The 21925-nt window shown below is 45.8% G+C and overlaps 1 protein-coding gene across 1 annotated transcript in view; it reads left to right on the forward strand.

The window, feature by feature from the left end:
* Positions 1-21925, forward strand: part of LOC144123047 (neprilysin-1-like) — a 240814-nt gene that overhangs the window by 49621 nt on the left and 169268 nt on the right. Inside the window, exons 8-10 of the mRNA XM_077655963.1 lie at positions 4972-5106; positions 9704-9862; positions 11302-11649. Coding sequence (XP_077512089.1) covers positions 4972-5106; positions 9704-9862; positions 11302-11649 — 642 coding nt within the window. The remainder of the gene's footprint in view (positions 1-4971; positions 5107-9703; positions 9863-11301; positions 11650-21925) is intronic.

A 21925-nucleotide genomic window follows, 5' to 3' on the forward strand; every position in this document is an offset into this window, starting at 1 on the left:
ACCCGGTCGTACTGATCCAGACAGTCTTCGGCGTCCTCGTGGGGTTGGCCGAGGAAACGGGGTTGCTCTCGTTGGTGGTGGAGCAGGACAGGCGGAACTGTAGCTGCGGGTTTCATTGTGAGAGCCCTTCGTGGTTGATTAGAAGCAGGGAGTAGTCCAAATTCGGGAGGTAGGCCATGCAATCGGCGACTTCCCTGGTGTATTGGCAGGTAATTGTCCGGTGCTTGAACTGCGGTTTGAAGGGGGTTTACGGTACATTAACGACGTACCCAGCACCTGCTCCAGATATCACGTTGCGTTAAGCGGCCGAGAGTCAGCAGCGGTGCTGCCCTGGACGAGCGCTTCTACTACACTTCGTTGTCCTCTCTTGATAGGCGCGTTCGTCTGCACGAGCGCTGGCGTCAATATATTAGTCACACTTCTGAGGCTCTGGGTGATGAGGACGCAAGCAAAAAAAGCCATGGTAGAGATGTCACCTGAGGCATGAGGCGGCCTAATTCAGGAAGGTAGGTCTGCACAGGGCGGGGATACTGCACGCTACGGCCATAGCGACGCGGCGACGACAAGCCGCGACACAACTATTATCCATTGAGGTCGTCGCCAACAGCTTTATGGGCCGGTGCACGCATGCGTACACTGCCGCCCCCGGAGCGCGCTCAGCAGTCATTCCCACTACGGTGCTATTAACCGTCTCTATGGCAGACATGCAATCTACCGGCAATAATCACTAGCACAGACCGCAGCCGTCGTACCACGCGGAGCAAGGGGCTCTTTGAGGCAGTGCGATAATTCATAAAGCCAGCACCCTTAGGTGCTTCTGAAATGGACTTAGGCGCACGCTCCCAACGGTCGTTCCCAGGGCCAGCCAGCACTCAGGATTGCAGGATGCAGCGTAGCGGCAGACATACTCGCGCGGTGGCACTAATTAAAGGTGTGGGATGGAAATCGATTTCAGGGCACATTTCGTGTCCGCCGCCTAGTGTAGGAGAGCTGTGGCAAGGATATGGCTGCTGAGGGAGGCGCTGCGAGCAGGTCTACGGTAAAAAATCACAGTGGGAAAACTGTCACCCGCCGGCGCATGTAGCCGTATTTGCCTTCCCCGGTTCGAAGATGATTCATTGACCTCTGCCAATACGGAGGAATCCGCTGACGCGGCGCAGCGGGCCATACTCCACGCGGTTTTTGCTAAGTTGTGTTCGCTATTTCCAAAATTCGTTTGCACGCCACAATTCGGGTTTGTATCTTGTCCAAAAGCTTAGCGCAAACTGGAGGTTTTACGTTAGACGGATCCTTCTATTTATTGGACACTACCCGGGCATTTCAGGTTACGACAAGACTGAAGTCAAGCCGTAACTAAAGAAACATAAACAGCGACGATAAAGGGACAACGCTACGTTGGTGGTTCGCACTCATGAAAAGATGCCACTAGCCTAATAGGTGGGGCTCAGGCTATTGTAAACGTGTCCAGAGTCGAACAAGGGCAACAATCAACTACGAGCAGCTGGTTCTCGAGACCTTCAAGCGGTCCTTGTGGCGGCGCTCACGGGACTGAGATGCTTTCTAGGTTCTGCTGCGGTTAGGAAGTTAATACTAAAACGCGAAAATAACTTTTTCTATCACAGTCTGCATATTGTTATGTTTCGTTTGTTTTGATCTAAGGTCATGAAAGAAGAGAAAGCACTCGGCTCATACTGACATCAGAAAAACTATAGCCGAAGCGGACCTTACCCTCCAATAGGAGTATTTTACTAAAATAGCATAAAAATGCCTATTAAGGATTGAAAGAAAAAACGCAGTCATGTGGTGGTGCTGGAAATAGAAAACTGTGCTCCCACTTGTGCAAAGCTGTGCTAACAACTGACGTCCTTGTGTTTAAAAAAACGAATGCTATGACACAGGAAAAGTTGCGTTAGCCGTTAAAAAAACTTTATCACGTTAACTAGAAGTCACTGTAGTGTAGTTGCTGGAGTTTTTCGGCGTTGTAGCCAATTATGCCAGGTGACCCTCTCACCTTCGCCTCGATGTTTGCTACGTGTTCACCGATGATGTAAGGCCAGGTGGAGCACCACTCCCTTCAGACCTTCGGTGTCTCGCCCAAGCAACCGGAAAAATCGTTCAAGCAGGTTCTTAAGGTCAACGCCTTTAATGGCTCATCGTTGTCCGTCCATCCGTCCTGCCGTCAGTCGGTCCGCGAAATTTTTCACACTATAGCTGTCAATCAAATGATGTCAACTCGATAAGAAAATAAATTCTGCGGGGTACGTTGTTCACCTAAAGAACGGTGAAGCGAAAGCCTTTAGCGCGGTGTTGCTGCTTGTGTCACTGATGTGTAGTTAATATGTTAAGTGGAGAATTGTTTGTGAATCTTAAATGCTGCAGACACTGGAGGGCGTATGGGAGGCATCCGCCTGATTCGGCGCCTTTCCGCGAACACTCCAGCATCCTTACGCAAGACGATGAGAACTACATGTGCAAAGGCAGAAAGTAGCGTAGCCTTTAGCACGCTCGGCTGTGGAACGGAGGGATAGTGGTTCGAATCCCGCCGTGCACGTGGCCTTTTTTCTTATCTAGTTGATTGTCATTTTATTGACAGCGACACTGTGACAGATTTCGTGGACGGACGGACTGGCACCGATGAGCCATTAAAGGCTTTCACCTCAACATGCTGATGCCAACATAGTTTTTAAGTGGAGTACAAGCCTAAAAACTGATATTCGCGAAGTTTCCAATAAGTTTCCGCTTATATTATAGACATTATTAGGAACATTCTTTTGCATTATGAAACACATTTGTACTGTTTTTTGAAAATTTAATTTCATGTGCCACTGTTCGCACCACCGATGCACTGTATTTAGGTCTTCCTGCAAAGCAGGTGATTCATGGGCATTTTTCACTTCTCTGTACACTACACAGTATTCAGCGGAAAATCGCATGCAGGAGGTAATAGTTTCTGATGTATCATTAATGAACACCAGAAAAAGCAATGATCCGAAAACTGACCCTTGTGGGACGTCTGACGGGACGGAGATAACATCTGAATTGGCTCGCTCCGTTTATTGTTGCATACTGTTACCATAATATTAAATATTTCCTTATCCATTCAACAACCACCTCATTCACATTTAAACAGCGCAATTTGTGGACTAATATACCACAACCTACTACGTCAATAGCCTTTTTAAGTTCTATCAACATGCAGTAAATGCTACAATAACAGTCCAGGGCTTTGCATACCTCGTGAACAAACTCGGTTAGTTGTGTAATACATGATGGGCCTTGCTCGAAGCCATGCTGATTTGGATTTAATGTGGGATGGAGATGGTTCATCATGTTTGTATAAAATATGTGCTCTAGAATTTTACAGGCATTGCTTATTAAGAATATAGGACGGTAATTAGACACTAATGCAAAAAAGACGAACTGCGCAACAAGAACACGGACGAAAGGGAGGCAGACACACACTAACGCACTGCGTTAGTGTGTGTCTGCCTCCCTTTCGTCCGTGTTCTTGTTGCGCAGTTCGTCTTTTTTGCATTATGATCAACCAACTAGCCCGACAAGTCCTGTTGATTAGACACTAATTCCTGAGGTCCGGCGTTATGAATAGGGACCACGCAGGCAACCTTCCAATCCATAGGCAGAGAACTAGTAAGCAAAGGTTTCTGGAATAAGAGAGATAAAAAATGGCTGTGGTTTATCTTTGGTTAAACCTGGAGTGACGTGATAGCTACAGCTGGTCCAGTGGAACTCGCTTAGTCGAAATGTAAAGTCAGTCTTTCGCCGCAGCGTTTCGCTGGGCGTTCCTTCTTCATCTTCGTCCCTGGACGTGGATTCGCTGTCTCTCCCATCTCCCTCTGTACTCCTCCCCGAGTCGGTTTCGCCTGCGCGCCGCCGGCAGCTGCGACGGTGGCCACGGCGCCGCCACGCTGAAGGCTCGAAATAATGCTAGCGTAATGTAGGCGCTCGGCGCTCAGACCAGCAGCGTGCTGTAACATCACTCCGCGCATGCGCACAACTGACGAGGCGAGCGGCGTCTGCTCCGCTGTCGGCGCAGTGGTGAGGCGCGCGGTGCGCACACCGGCTGCGGGCTGTGACGTCACTCCGCGCATGCGCACAGCTGGCGGAGTGGTGGTGCCACGGCCCAGCGCACAGCCACGCTGACCTCGCAAGTTTCTGGCGTAGTGTAGCTACTACAAATGGAGATACAGATTGGGCACACATCTTTAAAAGGGCAATGGACAAAGCATAAGGGCCTCCAGCTTTGGACACATCTAGTCGCTGAAGAAATGCAGTAATTCCTCTTTCATCTATTTCTATGGGTGGCATAGGATTAAGCCGAGCTGGTTGATAAGGAATGTCGCGACATATGCGGGGCAGAAATAACGAACTGAAAAAATCGTTAGAAGAGTTTCCCTTTTCAGGACCTGCATCTATCAGGTGGCTTTTGTGCGCTCGAGATGGAATGTTACATTATCGTTTTCATTCCGTTTAACGGATCGCCAAAATTACTTTGGTTTCGTTTTGAACCTTGACGAGAAGGAGCGACTATAGCGCACGTAGGCAATTTGCCTAAATTGTACAGGGCACAGCGATCACTCGTAGCTGGCATATTGTGGTGCGGCTTTTGGAGTGTCGTGGAACTGCTGAGCTCTGTATAGTCGATGGGGTTAACCGCCCTTAGCGCTGAGACATTTGAAGCTCTGGCGATGCGAAGTGGTCCGTACTGCACAACCTAAAACCAGACTTAGGTCCTTGCAAACTTCTCTAACATGGTGCACACGGCACTTAAGGGCGGTCGCTTGCCACGGTTAGAACCGTGAAAAGGACTTTCATGTTGAAGGTTTGCGGTCTTGGCTGTACAGCAATTCTTTTTTCTCGCCTTGTGGCGGCAGTGCTATCACGGCTCTGATTAGAAGCAGTGCACGAGGTTCTCAGTGTGCGTGGCACTGATTCATACGTGCCTCTCCACAGCTGCCTACATCTAGTGAGTCGGAGGAGTCAACAGCCGAGAGTTCATCCCAAGAAACGATGTCGGAGTCGTCTGGAAGCGAGCCGAGCAACGGCGGAGGAATTACTACAGGACCTGGCGAAATCGTCGAGACTGAGGTAGCTAAATAGGGCGTCTTTAAGATTGCACTGACCTAATACGGGGTGCACTGCTGTAGCATACTTTGTTGCGATATACGGACCTTTCCAAAATAGAAAGCGGGGTGCACTACTGTAGCATACTTAGTTGCGGTATACGGACCTTTCCAAAATAGAAAGCGGCGAAAGGTCGATGGCGTTCGTTTCTAAAGAAGCTCGAAGCAACTCTAGACAGGAAGTCTTGGGTCGACCGCTGTGCAGTCGTTATTTCGCGCTTCGACACAAATGAACGATAAACCATCGCTCTTTCTTTCACTTTCATACGAGGAAAATAAATAGTGCATTGCTATTGTAAAGACTAAAGCGGCACCAATGAAAGCTGGATAATCAGGCAATGTGGCTAAATGTCCTGAGAAAGAACGCTAGCCGAAAAGTACCTGCTGCCGCATTTAGAAACAATTTCTATCAGCGTTCATTCTTTGCCTGAGTAAAAATCATCTCCTTAAAAAACTTGACTTTTCACATCATAGCCAGTGATTGATAGTGACTTCCAATCGCACATTTGGAGCACTTCAGGAGCAATGTTTTCGGCAGTTCGCGGATCAACAGTATTCAAATAGCACTGCTTGAACGGGGATAATGTCTTCTAATCGTGGATAACGAGCAGTCTCCGCGCAGAGGTCGCGTCGTGGAACAGTCGAGACTGCTCAGGCCAAATGGCGGATCCGACAGGAAGTTTGCGTGACGTATTTCTTTCAGAGAACCTAGCGGCACCTTCGATTTCTGACGGTTTGTAATCGCCGCCGTGCCAGCTCTGCTGTCTGCGGTCCGTAGCAGGCGATTAGTACTTGCTGCCGCTATGGATGCAGGCGCGCGTAACGCGCCAGACATTGATCATGCTGAGGACATCGAGTCGGGGAGCAGCAGCGGTTATGATTCATATTTCGAACACTCCAGCTCGGACAGCGACTTTAAAACTACCCGCGAAAATGGTCTTTACGTGCATCGATCTAATAAAATCAAAGCGATGCTATTAAATCTCTTCTCGGGAAGACTGAGAACTGCGAACCCAAATTGTTTTATACTAAAAAAGGGCTGAAGAACTTTACCGTGCGAGTGCGTGCTGGGCTCTGGGAAAGTGAATGATCGAATGGCGTATACTATAAGTGCCATCCCCATCTTAAAAGCAAGCGGGAACAAAGCAGAGTCTATTAGGACTCAGGAAAACAAACGACGCGCACGCTAGAAGTCCGGGAAAACGGAGGGAGGGAAGGGTGCTTCCTCTTTCTGTTCACGAGCGCCACCTACTTGCTACAGCCGTACCACGAGTGTTCTAAACGCATAGTCATGGCGCGTGATTTTCGCTGGATTGGAGAGCTCTGTCGACAAGCGTACGGACCGATCCGTATCTGCAAGTTTAATGCACATTGAGACGATTTGCTACCTTACTGCAGTTACGTCAGAGGCGACAACCAACTAAGTTAAAAAGTGGCAAAATAAAGGGGTGCAGATAAAATAGCTTCATAATCTAGCTAACTGGGAGCGTGTGCGAAACCAAGTTGAGCAACGTTGTATCCACACTTGTCCTGCTGAACATTTTTGCGTGCTTTGTTTCGCTCTCGGATAGACAGGCGTTGTATTCAAGCAGGAGACTTCAAGGAGGAAACTCGAGGTCTGCAAGAATTGATATCCTCCTGAGGCATGTCGTACAAAATGAACCAAGCTGACTATGAGCCAGTTTTTGGGAAAGTGTGACATCTGTGAAACGTATTGTCGGAATCATCATCAGAATGCATTGCCTTGCTTCTACAAAGCAGCCCGAATTTCGTGACTAGCGGTAATATGATTTAATAGATTGTTTTATAAGTATTTTGAAAGTCTGGTAGGCCTGCTCAGTATACCTAGATGAACATTATCAGAAAAGGAAATTATCCCTGCAGAAATTCTTTCATGGCCTCCACGTTGCGTTGAGTCGATAAAGAAAATATATATGTGGCTTTCAGCAAGAGCTGTCGCTCAGGATGATAGCAGTAGTTGAGGTTGGCAACAGAACGGCCCATCAAAAGAGAGCACGACGGGTGTGTAATAAGTAAACAAAAACGCAGCTGCCTGATTTCTTTTATTCTCAGTAGTGCCAGCTCATATTTGTACGTTTGGAAGGCGTAATAGCGAGTGAAACTTAAACTGTCACTCTCTATGTTGAGCCCTTCATCGGAAGAACAGTTGTGCCATCGGCTCACCGTATATAGAATTCGGAAAAACAGAACTAAACCGTTACATGAGCAGAAGAATACCGAAAAAGAAGCAATGCAAATCGCATCTGTATCCTCATTCTGAGCTATTCATAATCCCGAAATATTCATTCGCGACTACATGTTCGCTCTTTGCAGCAGTATCTTTGCATTTCTGAACCGTATACGTAACCACGGGGTAGCGTATCCTGCATTCATGAGCCCGTAAGCAGCAGAATAGGGCATTTTTCTAAGCCGGCATTGTTTGGAAGAATGGAAAGATAAAGTGAATGACGGAGAAGGTAAAAAAAATTTCCTAAATAGAATACTATGGCCAGTCTACCCCGAATAAGTTCTAAGTTCTGTGTAGAGCAGTAAACTGCTATCAAGAATTATTTTTCTTGTTCTCCTGTCTTGTGCTTATTTATGGGCATCGCGCGTAGTTAAACATCACAGAAGCCAAGAGTCTTAGAAGCCAAGAGCCGTAACGGATGTTTTTCATATAAAATTTTTGGTGTTAATCAAAAAGAGTTAAAAGGGATAATTAATATAGAAGTACTTGCTTAGAAAGCAGGATAAAAGCAACCGCATTGCACTGGTGGCATCTCAGGCCACGAACTCCGAAATTAGCGTGCGATGCTCTCCGAACTCAGCTACGGTGACGGCTGTCCAATCTGCTCCTTTTGGGGGTATTTGTGTAGCGCAAAGGAACATTGAAAGTGTTCACCAGCGCCACCCTCGTTCATAGCGGCGGACGTAGCACGCGCTGTATTGTTATGAATGCCACGTAGGAACGAGATCTAACGGTCAGGGAGGAAGATGTGTGTGAACTCTCTTATGCTACCTACGGCACCAATACTGCCGGAACCGAGGCCCTCGTTAGCTATTGAGCAGACAATGGAAGGGTAAAGAGCGGCTCGTTATGACATACAAGACGGAACAGTCACAGCATAGGGGATTTTTTAAAATATAATTTGCGGTGTTCATCAAGGATAGCTAAATATGAAATTTATTTTAAAGGTAATTGATTAGAAAGCACAGGAAAAAACCACATCCTGTCGGTGGTTTCCGAACTCACGACCCCCGAATTTTGCGTCCGCTGCTCTACCAACTCCGCTACGGCAACGGCTGTCCTAGCATGCGCTTTCGGGCATATTTATGTGTAGTGCAATCAAAACTTCAGCGAGTTCGCCAGCGCCAAACTCGTCCATAGCGGCGGAGGCATTACGTCCTGTACTACCGCTAGTGCCATGTAGAAATGTGATCGTAAGGTGAGAATGGAAGCTGTGCGAGAACCCTGTTATGCTACCTATGGTATCAAGACTGCCAGAATCGAGGCCCTCGTTCGTTACTGAGGAGACACCTGAAGAGAAAAGAGGGGTCCGTTATGACATACGAGCACATGGCGGGAGCCAACAGTCACCGAAATCAAGGAGCATAAGGGAGCTTGTTCTCGTGCAGCTACTTTTGCCCTTACCGATTGATCAGGTTCCTACGCGGCACTCGCGACAATGCAGAACGTACTACGTCCGCAGCGTCCGCTGGGTGGCGTTGGTAAACGCTCTTAAGGTTCGGTTGCACTACGCAGAAAACCCAGAAAGCAGAAGATTGGACAGCGGTCGCCGTATAGCTGAGTTGGTAGAGCACAGGATGGAAAATTCGGAGGTCGTAGGTTCGCATTTGACCGGCGGCCATGTGCTTGTCTTTTCTTCTGTTTTCTAATAAGTTACGTTTAAAATTTCAATTAAAGGAGTATGTACACTTAAATTTTGGGTGCGCGTTTTTTTGTTCGTAATGATGCGTATAGCATTATTATACATGGATTACCACCTGGTATTCTCCTACGACCGCTAAATAATTTCTAATCGCATTTCGTTTCGTGATGTTTAAGTTTCGGTTTCAACAGCCGAATGAGGACCTTGACGTCAACGTGTACTTACTGGTCACGTGAGAGATGAAAAACCTGCAATATAATCGCTGCTTCCTCATTCGTTGTCATTCCGGCTCTTGAGGAAGGCTAGCTTCAGCACTGCAGTAAATTAAAATGATGAAGCAGTGGCTCTAAGGACGTTTTTTTTATGCCTCACGTGACACAAAAGCCTTCTTTGACGTCACAGCTATCGTTCGGCTGTTGAAACTGAGACCGAAACAGCATAACAGGAAAAAAATTGATTATAAATTACTTAGCGGTTGTAGCCGAATATCACATGGTGATTCATGCGCAGCAGTTTCTTCCCCATCATTCTAAAGAAGAAAACATGCCACCAAAGTTAGGTGCCTATAGCCCTTTAGGCTCTCGCTGATTTACACCTCTATCATATTTAAAAAAAAACATTTGCTATGCCCATTGCTCTCTTTGCCCATTGCGCCTTTTTTTTTGCCTGCAGATGTCTCCTGGTAGTGAAACGGCGTCTTCGACAGCAGAGTCAGCTGCTGAAACAGCAGAGTCGTCCTCGGACGAATCGTCAGAGTCAACATCTTCAGCTACGGACACCAGCTCGGAAGGAATGTCGACAGAGTCTGGCGAGGCCCCCGATTCTAGCTCGGTAAGAACATGTTTTTTTCTTGCATTGCCATTCAAGCATAAATGCTTGGCCCGTGGTTGTTTATAAGGGTATCCTCTTTTCCAAAAGAAATCAAGCTGTATGGCTTGCTTCTAGCTCGTACGCTCTAAACAGAAAGCAGTGAAAAGGATTAACTGCCCTTTAGGGCCATCTCTTTTATAAAGAGAATTGCGTCAGAGGACGGCATATTCCCATTTAACTCTGATATGGGCGCATTTGTGTTTAGACTGCAAAATGGAGCTTCCCTAAATACAAGGTTTTGAAAGGTGAGGACAATGGTTCTTCTCTTATGTTCAATTAGATTCAAGATTAAAGCGTTGAATGGGTGTTGCACTATGGAGTTCCGGAGGTAGTTACGTAACCTGGTTACTTTTGGCATAGACGGCACGCGCATTAGGCGAAACACGGCGAGTAAAGGACACGAATGATAATTCTTGCCACAAGAACATCGACAAGGTTCGGGAAAGAGGGAAGTCTTAAACCAAGGCAAGTCCTTTTGTGAGCTCATTCGTTAGGTCTTTAAGCCTTCCCTCTCGTCTGCTGTACTTTGTGTTTGTAGGGAGCATAGCTCGACAAGCAAGGAAGCAACCATACCAAAAATAGGACTGAAGACCCAAAGTATTCCTCAAGAAACTTTACGCATGAAACTATTTACGAGCGCTCACTCACATCGTAATTATCCTTTGCACGAAATAAAGCGAATGGCTTCATACTGCCGGTTTATCAATTTGTGGTACCGATATGAGTGTCGCAAGTGAACGTTTCATCTATAGATGGCAGTTGTGCCTCTTGTCGAACTTAATTGAGAGGCGACGAAACATCAAGCTTCCTATTCCACGCAGAGCGAGGCTGAAAGATGCCATTTATATCAATATTAACTGTCTACAACACAGTAACTAGCGCTAAAAACACAAGGGACAAAGCAAAGGTAACAACGCGAAACGCGTTAGCTTATGTCCCGTCGGTATCGTTTCGTTTTCCATGGTCTCCTGTACTTTTAGCTCTAATTATCACGTTACAGGCTTTTAATCAAAGGCGCCAACTAGCCCAATTTTCTTCTTTATTCTAGCAATATATATGAAATATGAAAGTAATTGAAATGCTTAACTCTAAGGCTGTTTATAATGTTCGAGGAAGTTTCGGTTTTTTTTAGGTGTGCCGCATTTGTGGTTCACCGGAGGGGGAAGCTGGGCCAGCTGGTATGGTCACACATATGCATACCAGCTGAAGGGACAGCTAGAGCATCACGCAGGCCTCTTTTGTAGCTCCTCGTGCATATACCATTTACTGCTGATGCCATCGCGAGAGGCTTTGTTTTGTTGAATTGGATGCTGTGAGTTCCCATAAGCGCTGAGCACGACATCAGAGGCCGAACGTCGTCATTGGCATTTACCTCTGTAAACGCATGTTTTTTTTTTCAGTCTATATCTGAAGAAAGTACGGCAGAGACTTCTCAAGGAAGCGTGGAGCTCACCGAAAGCAACCCGACCTCAATCTCAGAAGAAACCACGGGAGAGGTTTCCGAAGGAAGCACGGAGTCCACTGAGAGCAACCCAACTCTAATGTCAGATGAAACCACGATGGAGACGACCGGAGGGAGTATGGAGTCCACTGAAAGCAATCCAACTCTAATGTCAGATGAAACCACGATGGAGACGACCGGAGGGAGTATGGAGTCCACTGAAAGCAATCCAACTCTAATGTCAGATGAAACCACAATGGAGACGACCGGAGAAAGTATGCAGTCAACTGAAAGCAACACAACTCAGGTGAGTGATGAGGTACGCCGAGGGCCTGAGCGCTGAAGGCTGCGACACTCTCGAGAAGTGTCGCTTATGACAGGCCGCTCGTACAAAGCGAAACATTTCCGCGATAGGTTGTCCTTGATGCTTTCCCGCTCTCTTTTTTTTTGCCCGCATTTCTGAACAGTTAACAATGTTGTGGATTCGGAGCAGTATTGTGTTTGTATGATCATCATTGTTTAGCAGGCACCTTGTTCAGTTTCTAAATCGAGATCTTGGAATTGCTTAGAAATGTTTCTTTGAACACCGGCGAACTTTTTTAACGCCTGAGTAACTAATCGCAAAGGAAACACACTCTGTGTCGCGCGCAGTGTAGACTCGGTTGGCCACGTGCTGTCCTTCTGACTACACCAACTCCTGCAGAAATAACCAATGACAAGAAGCTTATAAAGAGCCCCACAGCATGAAATTGTATTTGTGCTTTATTCGCTGCAAGAACGCATTGTGAATGATTAACTCTGATTCAAAGTTCAAAGTCATCAAAGACGAAATCCTATTTGGTAACATGATTTTGCGACTCTCGTCACTGCTGTCAGTGCACCACGAGAACATATTCTTTTTGTCGTGGTTGTGAGTGCAACTGCATAATATAAACAGTGATTGAAACGTGCGGTTATTGAAAGGTTAACAACATTTCATTCAGTCCACAGACCGAAGCGCTTTACGGCTAGATCTGTATTGTGGCTGGGATGGGCGCTTGATCCCCAGTGGCGCTACGCTTAGGGGGCTGGTGCCGGATCACTGGCGGCACGAATGCTCACTTGCATAGTTTGCCACCTACAAGCAGATCGCGATTACACATTAAGTGAGTCTTTGCTACGCCGGAGTGCGCAGGCACCGAACTTGAAGCCCATCTCCGTTAGCGCTCGTAAGGATGCCACCTGTCGCTGTCGCTTCCATGGCGTCTGCCAATAAGCGATGGAGCGAGTGACGGCGCTCCTTTCTACAGCACCTTGTCGTGTCGTTCTACTCTTGCAGTGGTCTTAGGCCCCCTTAAATGCAGTTTCAGCTAATAAATTCTTAAAATTAAGCAGTGCAGTCACAGTTTCCGCAGAAAATTTGAACTAAATGCCAAAATATTGAAAACGTTTCAGCCATACTGTTTAATGCGCCAAACTATGAAACGAGTGTTGAGATCGCTCAGGTGGTACTTGTTTTGCTCCGTGACGTCGTGCCCATGTTCCAAAGGAAAACCTCTCACCTCAGTCTTAGCTTTCAAAGTGCTGCTTTCCGCGCACCCGTGCCGCGCCTAGTGCTGACGCTCGCAGTAGGTTGCGCGCCGCTTCCTCTCACCAGTTCTCACCAGCAGTGAGAGAGTGTGTGTACTCGCCCGAGCCACTCCGCCGTGCTGAGTCAGCCCTAGGTGGAGTTGGATGACCACGCCACGTACAGCGCAGAGTGCACTCTTAGTGCTTCTTCGACTAGCTATCGCGATGTTTTTCACTAGACTGATTTATCACCAGCCCCTCGTGCGCTGCCGCTTGCCACTTCGTCTCCCACTATAACTTTCCAAACGCTGTGCCTTGGCCGCAACTCGTGCAGTGTCGAGCGCGGTTGCGCACAGCAACTGTGCCGACGCCAATCAGGACGCCGTTCATGGGGGGCTTCGTGGTACCGACTATCACTGTGAATCGCTGGCATCTTCTATACTACGCGGCTTTTCTTGGCAATGCTGCAAAAGGTACAGAGTAGAAACTCGCCACCTCTTTGAACACAGGAAAAAATAGTTAGTTTGTTCTAATAGGACAGTATATTGTTAACACCCGTCATTTAAGCCACATTTCTCATATAACTCAGCACCTTAAACACTAGACCGTCACGCCAAAAATGGTTTCATTGGTTTCAACGAATCCTTTATGCACATCCAATTACAAGAGGCTTCCACAAATGGCGCACGCTGAATCATCTAAGGAGGGAAGCAACCGGGCTGCAGTGAAATAAGTCTGGAGCAGAAAAGGTGGTCCACGCCAGTGCGCTTACACCTTCCATCTTTCACTGCTGCCAGAATTTGTATTTTGAGAACTATCCAAATTTTCCCCAAGGACACCCTGAATATAAACGGGATGGTACTTGGCGCCAACACGGACCCTTAGCCCCATACCGAAGCTGTCATCCGCACCGTGGCGATAGGTTGTAAGGTGAAGGGTAGAAACCAAAAACGGTGGCGGTCGGGGCCATGGTCAAGCCCCGACCGACAGACCAGTCGGGGGCTCCGGGACCTTCCTGTTAATGAGACGGTAAACCACAGGCGACATTTAGGAAGCGTCATTATATCCATATCGCATGAGTATCTCTTCCTCTAAAAAAAACTGATTTGTCCCTGAAAAGGAAAAACACCGAGGGAACATATCCACCAGTACCCGTCCTGACGTTCACAACTTTCTTCACTTCTTAGTGATACACTCCCTTTTTAGACAATACCCCGTTGCAGCGATGACTGCTTTCGTCATCGCTCGAACCCTTGAGAAAATGATTGGAAAAAGTACTAAGCAAAAACTCTCGTCTGATGACCTTCTCATTAAAGTGTCCCAGAAAGACTACACTGACATTCTTTTGAGGCAAAAGCAGTTTGAACACCTTCTGGTGGCCACCACTTCCCAGCGGAATCTAAACACAGTGCAAGGTGTCATATCAGAACGCGATATGATCCAAGAAACAAACTGACCTCCTGGAAGACTTCTGAGATAAAGGAGCCTTCGCGGCATCACCTTAAGACGGAACCGTGAATAGGTGGTGACATGCCATATTGTCCTGACATCTGAATGGTGCCGTCTTCCAGATGCTGTAAATGCAGAATTCATCCACTGCAAACTCCATCCATATATCCCCAACCCGAGAAGGTGGTTCAATTGTCAAAAGTACGGACACAGATCAAAAACATGCCGGGGAAAACTCACATGTGCTAAGTGCAGCAACCATGAGCACCCAACCGATAACTGCAGTGCCGCTCAAGTAGAGGAGGGTCCAAACTGCCACGGGCCACATGCCGCCTACTCGCGAGCATGTCAGAAATTTCAAAACGAGGAAAAATAATTCAACTGATAGTCACAGAAAACATCACATTTTCGGAAGCCAGGAAGAAGCTCTCGCTTCTCTCCGGAAGACCCTACGCTGACGCAGCCCGCCGGTGGGCCGGGCGGCGTCTCGTCACAATGGGCACGCAATTCAGCATCGCTGATGCGCGTCCACTTCGGCCCCTCACCAAGCAGCCTCCGGCTGCCCCAAACCACCAAGCCCCCGAGGTCAACTTTTCGCAGACCTCTGGGAAACACAGACAAATGAGAGCGAGGCTCTCCCTCCTGAAAAGTCCGCGTCTGCTTCCGCGTCTCCACCGGAAGCAATAGACATGACACCGGTACCCTCAGCGTCGGAGGTGTTGAGGGAGGCCCCCACAGACAGGCGGAGTTTTTTAGACGGCTTTAAACCGAAAATACATCTGCCAGTCAAGCCACCTCATAAAGGCGGCGACAACTAAATAACTACCACAAATTTTCGCTTCCTTACCAAGAACTGTGGCTGTAGAGAGCATTATCCAATGGAACTGCCGAGGTCATATTAAAAACCTGGATGACATATATGAAATACTCGCGGAATATCAACCAAGCATACTTTGCCTACAAGAAATACACTTAAACTCAACACATACAAACTTTCTAAAAAATATGTAGTATACAGGAAGGACACGCAAGGCAGTGCCCACTCATCAGGTGGCGTTGCTATAGTGGCTCAGAACTCAATTCCTTCTCAATGTCTTCCACTGCCTACTGATTTAGAGGTAGTGGCAATACGCGTCCTAACTTTCGGCAGACTAATAACCATTAGTTTCCTGTATATCCCACCAGAACATCGCGTGTCCATTGATGAACTCGAAAAACTCATTGACCAGCTACCCGAGCCGTTTCTGTTGGTCAGCGACTTTAACGCACACCAACATTTATGGGGAGGTAACAAACCGATCATCGAGGTGCGCTAAATGAGCTTTCCTGTAATAATGTGACTCATGCTTATTCTATAGAAGAGAACCAACACATTTTAATGCAACACGCAGCACATACACGGCGATAGACTTTGCTATTGGCTCTCCATTGCTTTTGGCAGCTACTGAGTGGGCTGTAATAATGTGACTCATGCTTATTCTATAGAAGAGAGCCAACACATTTTAATGCAACACACAGCTCATACACGGCGATAGACTTTGCTATTGGCTCTCCATTGCTTTTGGCAGCTACTGAGTGGGCTGTTATTAATAACCTCTATGGAAGTGGCCACTTCCCTATTTCTTTAAAATACACAGAAAACATAAATCCGAGGGTAATTAATCCTATCAAGTTTAAAGAACAGATTTCTGACTGAAAGTTGTTCCGGCAACTCTTATCATTTCCCTGTTCATCAATTACAAACAAAGGTATAGATGAATCTCAATCCTTGGCCAAATTGCATATTAAAGACGTGCACAGAAAACCATTCCACAGACATCAGGTAAAATGCAAAACAAATGAAAGCCATGGTTGAATGCGCAGTTCAAGAAAACTCATCAGGACAAAAATAATGCATGGTCAAGATTCCGCCGTTATCCTATGGCTGACAGCTTAGTAAACTTTCAGCGAGCTTATGCAAATGGCAGGCGTACTCGGCGTATATCCAAACGGGGAAGTTGGCAATCATTTCTCTCTTCTGTAAATTCTTACACAGACACGCATAAACTGTACAGTAGACTAAAAGCACTTAAAGGGCATAGTTCACATTCAATTCCTCTTATCTCTGCTGGTGAAACAAATGAAGCACCAAGAAGATGCACTAGGCAATCACTTCGAATACACTTTTAGCTCAGCGCATTATATAGATTCCTTCTTGAGATACAAGCTAGCTGAGGAGCGCGAACCTATTCACAATAATAAAAGACCATCATTATGATGACTCAATAGCGCATTTACTCTGCAAGAGTTGAACGTTGCCTTAGGAACTTGTGGCAACTCAACAGCAGCAGGCCCTGACAGGGTCACGCGCGGAATGCTCAAGCAATTGGATGAAGAAACCTTTGAAACTCTCTTGTGCCTGTTCAATAAGATATGGGCTGCTGGACGTCTGCCAAAACCCTCGAAAGAAGCGATTATTATTGTGGTTTTAAAGCAAGGCAAAGAAGCCACACTTGCGGCCAGTTACAGGCCAAATGCCCTTACCAGCTGTTTATGTAAACTCTTTTATAAATGGAAATCGTCGCCTTGGGGATTTTCTTGAAATCAACGCTCTTCCTGACAAGCACCAACCTGGATTTAGAGCTAACCGGTCAACCACTGACCAGCTCGTTGCATTCGAATCTTACGTAAGGGATGCCTTTGTGCATAAACACCACTGTTTATCTGTTTTATTTGTTTTAGACAAAGCTTTCGATACCACATGGTGCTATGGTATCATCCGTGACCTGTTCGTCTTTGGGATCTCGGGGAATATGCTGTCCACCATTCAAAGTTATCTGTCTGAACGAACATTCAAGGTCTGTGTAGGGATCTCATTATCCAAGCAGTTAATACAAGAGAACGATGTCCCTCAAGGTGGCATTATTAGCTGCAATCTTTTCATATTGAAATTGATTTCATTAAAGAGCGCCCTGCCTAGATCTATACCTTACTCCGCTTATGTCGACGATGTACAAAATAAGTTACAAGTCTTGTAATTCGGCCGCCTATGAGCGGCAAGTTCAACTAGGAGTAAACAAATTAGCAAAGTGGATAGACCAAAACAGATTTAAAGTCAACTCATCAAAGACTGCAAGCATACTCTTCACAAAAAACTTGGTATTAGACTTAAACCTGACATCACACTTAGCGCGAAGAGTAGAAGAGTATTGCTGCACAAAAAGAGCACCAATTTCTTTGTGTCATAGTGGACGGAAAGCTTACATTCATCAAACACATTAAGCAGCTACTTAAATGAATCAAATCGATGAAAGATCTTGTCCCACCATTCATGGGCTACTGATCGAGACTACCTGCTAAGTCTTTGAAATAGTGTAGTTATATCACGTATAGACTACGGCTCAGTAGTGTACGAGTCAGCACGAAAAAGAGCGATGCTGTGTACCACCTGAGTCTGCAGTTGGCTATTGGTGCTTTCCGTACAAGCTCAATTGCCAGTTTGTACGTTGAGGCGGGACAATGGTCACTTGACGGAAGACGGAAGTACACAAGTATAATGCACGCTACGAAGGTATTATCTCATGCTGACCATGCAACCATTATCTCATGCAACGCGTTGTTGCGAAACCCAACCAGTGCACTGCTCTTTTCAAGCCGACCGTCTGAAACGCCACCTTTACCCGTTAGAGTCGCCACGCTTGTCTAAGACTTGAACATACCAGTCTCCAACATTCTGGTAAATTCTAAAGACATAATTCTCCCTGGGAAGTGTATGCATAAAACAGCATTTCCTTCCCTACAAGCAAAATATCACGGCATAGAGTTTTACACTGATGCCTGAAGGACATCCTCAGTATCATGTGCAGTTCACAATTGTCAATTTTCTGAAATAAAAACAATGAACAGACACACAAGCCTATTTACTGCGGAGTGCCGTGGTACTCTGTTGGCTGTTAGATTCATCCTGGAAAAGAAAGTCCCAAGCTCTGTTATTAACTCAGATTCCTTAAGTGTGATGATGGCCCTGTCTTCTGGGAAACCCTGTAAAAACCCTGTAATAAACTCCCTCTTGAAATGCCTCAAGTCTGCACGCACACTGAACCTTAAAATTACAGTATGCTGGGTACCAGGTCACTGCGGAATAGATGGAAATAAAGAAGCTGATAGGCTTTCAGGATCAGGTGCCAAACTGAGTAGGATGGATATAAAACAACTTACATACCAGGACTTCAGGCCATATATTAGGACTGCACTTCGCAAAGAGTGGCAGCAAGATTGGGATGAACAAACAGACAACAAACTGCACACATTAAAACCATGTATTGGGAGGTATGCCACAAGAAAACAAAATAGACTTAAAGAACTTGCTCTCTGCAGACTCAAGATAGGACATACATACATCAGACACTCATATTTTTTACAGGCTAAGTAAAAGATATGAGTGTGTGATGTATGTATGTCCGGCAAAACAGTGCGCGAGATGTGGAGCCCACATCTCAGTTATCTACACATTAATATTATACCCCAGACAGGATACACAAAGAGGACGGCACTTCCCTGAACTCTACACATTTAGAATACCAATCCACCCTTCATTATTTTAGGTGATCACCGCATGCTTTCATTGGATAGGGTTTTTAAATTTTTAACTGATGTAGGCTTTTTACGAGAGATTTCATATTCAATGTAACTGTTACCCATAGCTGTTACCCATAGCTGCCAGACGCCTCGCCCCTCTTGCTCAGGAAAGGAGTGTCGTTGAGGCTATCTGGCTTCGTATTTCATATATAACTTCTCTTAAAGCAAGTTTAAGGCACTATACATTACTTCAAGCCATTCCACCAGATATTTAGGCACACTCTTCACACTCTATAATCATGCATATACTCACTACTCTTAGGCCGTATACACCTGGTTTTAGTTTTATCTGCGCATGTTTTAGTATGAGTCGACCAAAAACCACGTGTTTGGCCCTCTTTGGCCTTAGGTGCCCTTGCGCCTTAAAAACCTAGCATCATCAACTGTCGAAATTTACGCCATGGTATGCCCAAAAAACTACTTAGAGTAAGATTTCTAAGACTGTTAGGTGCACAATCATCGGCATTCCCTTTTGAGCACACACGTTTGAGCCTTTGCGAGCGGATTTTCTTGTGCGGACTGTACCATTTTTCATAGATTACGTTTCCGGTTTGTCATCAGCGTGAACATCCACAATGCTGCATCTTCATTTTAATATATAGCAACAGACAACTCGCTTCTTTTCGTAACTACAAAACAAAGCGAAACACGTTCTGAGACTCTTAATATAAATGCGACAGCCACTGTCCGGGAGCATCTTGGCCGGAATTCTCAAGGCAGAGACATGGCACAGCACATAATGAACAACCTTTTAAGGGCAGATTTCTGAGAACGCATTATTCAACGTGCGACTTTCCTTCGCTTTTCAATTGCAACATCATGGCAGCTTTCAAACCTAATGCCTTGTCGATAACTGCTACATTGGCAAAAGCGCTCGTCACTAAAGATTCCCAGTTCTTGTGGCGACTACCCGAAGTGTGCCCGTAATTTCTTGACAATCGCCTGCGCAAGAACTGACATTAAGAACGTTATGCTATATTATAGGAGAAAACTATTAACTGGAACCGGATTATATTCGCTGCGTAAAAAGGGGGGCCGTGCTTCGGCTGCGTAGCTTTGGCTGTGGTGCCGAGAGAAGTTGGCGCGGAGTATTGGAAATTTTCATGAAATCGGCGTCACGGTGCGGCGGCACCGGGAACTAATATAAGGACAGGCGCACGAACCTCCTGGTTTCCTTCGTTGCCCAAGCGGTTCGCTGACACGTTTTGAAGTTGCTGTGAAAGTTTTTCTGCAAAAACATACCTTGGTAAGGTTATTACATGGCTGTTTTCAATTTCATGAGACATAACAGCTGCTAAGTGTCGTTTTCTGAGTTCACCTGGGAATATGAGTTTACTTGGGAGTAGGAATAGCCACTCCACACTGCATTGGAACCCTTGCATCGCCACAACAGTGCTGTTGTCATTAGGCATCGAGCCCATAAAAAATTACTTGCCCAGATTAGAAGTGTCTATGTAAATACGAACCGCTATTTGCTATTATCTCTTAGCACACATGAATAATGGGCACATTTCAAGCGCGAATAGATTCGTTCTTGACAGTGGCTGTAATGGCAGGCGCAATTACGGCATGCATGCGTGGAAATACGGTGATTCGTTATGCACAGATAGTAAGGGGCGATATAATGGTCCGGTCATGATTCCATTTAATTCTGGGCTTTTCCTTGAATTCTGTTTTTGAATCCTGCCCTCGCTAGCTGTCACCGCAGAAAACTCAGCCATACGAGCGGATTTACAGCACGTGTAGCGCAGTGGTTTTAGCACCCGCCTGTCCCCAGAATCGCCTGGTACACACCGGTGTTACAACTTGTACCTCTGCTTGCATTAGATGCTGTGAAATGCTTCAAAATGGGAGTTCGAAACTACATTGTGGAGAAGAAAATACTGCACATTGTTGTCGAAAATACTGTACGTTTTGTCATGGAGCTGTTTCGCCACGGCTATCCTTGCGGCATAGAAATTCATCACCATCATCGGACGGTCCAAATGTTGCAATACTGGCCCAGGTTCATTGTGTGTATTCCTTTCACTGATCACCAACAAAGTTAAAGAAGTAAAAAGAGAGTAGGGTGTCCTCTAGCTCGCTCTCTTTCTATAGGTCGGCTTGCTCCATTTTTACTCCCATAGAGGTGTATTCGTGACTAGAGTGTAAGAGCACAAGGTGCGGTTAATTGCTGCTTGGAAATTGCGCAACGGAAAGAAGGACCTGATTGGTCTCTTATCACTTGTAGATCCTAATAGAAATTCGTATCCCTATAATAGTAGCTCCTTGTGAATAAAGTTTTTCTTCTTTTTTATTTATTTTATTTCTCTATCATTTATACAGTACACCAAAACCTGTTAGACCCTTTTCCCAATCTCATTGGGGCCCATAGTCATACATACCTGGCAGGCAAAGTAATGCAGTGTTGATATAAAATAGACACAAAGTCAGGCTAGTGAAACACAAGAGGAAAAATATTGCGAACTATGCATGTCGCTCTACACTATCAAGAAAAATATTTTAAAAGAATAGCCAAAGTTTCTGGGTGTTTTGACCTGAAGCGGAATACTATTTTATATTTGTCCATCATAACACTGTATTAGTCGCTGGCGATATATGTTGCGCGTTACTGGAAGATTAAAATTAAGGATGCTTTCATTCCTAGTGTTACGAGTTAGAAGGGTAAATAGATTGATTGTAAGGGGGTGATTATTTTATATAATATTATTCACCATTATAGGCACCTTTAATTGAAGCACTTGCATAAATGGAAGAATTTTCAGCTCCTGAAAGAGTGGATGGCTTGCCTGGCGCCAGTTGAAAGACGTGACAATGCGTAAAGTCCTTTTCTGGGGACAGATAATGGGATCCAAATGTGTTTTAAACCTAGCTAGAGGCTCATGAGTCACAACAGTATACAAAACAGCAATGAAATATGGAGTAGTAAATTATTTTTAACACAGGCATACTAAACTTCTCTACATCTC

The sequence above is a fragment of the Amblyomma americanum genome, chromosome 3 (genome assembly GCF_052857255.1).
Source record: "Amblyomma americanum isolate KBUSLIRL-KWMA chromosome 3, ASM5285725v1, whole genome shotgun sequence".
Lineage (NCBI taxonomy): Eukaryota > Metazoa > Arthropoda > Arachnida > Ixodida > Ixodidae > Amblyomma > Amblyomma americanum.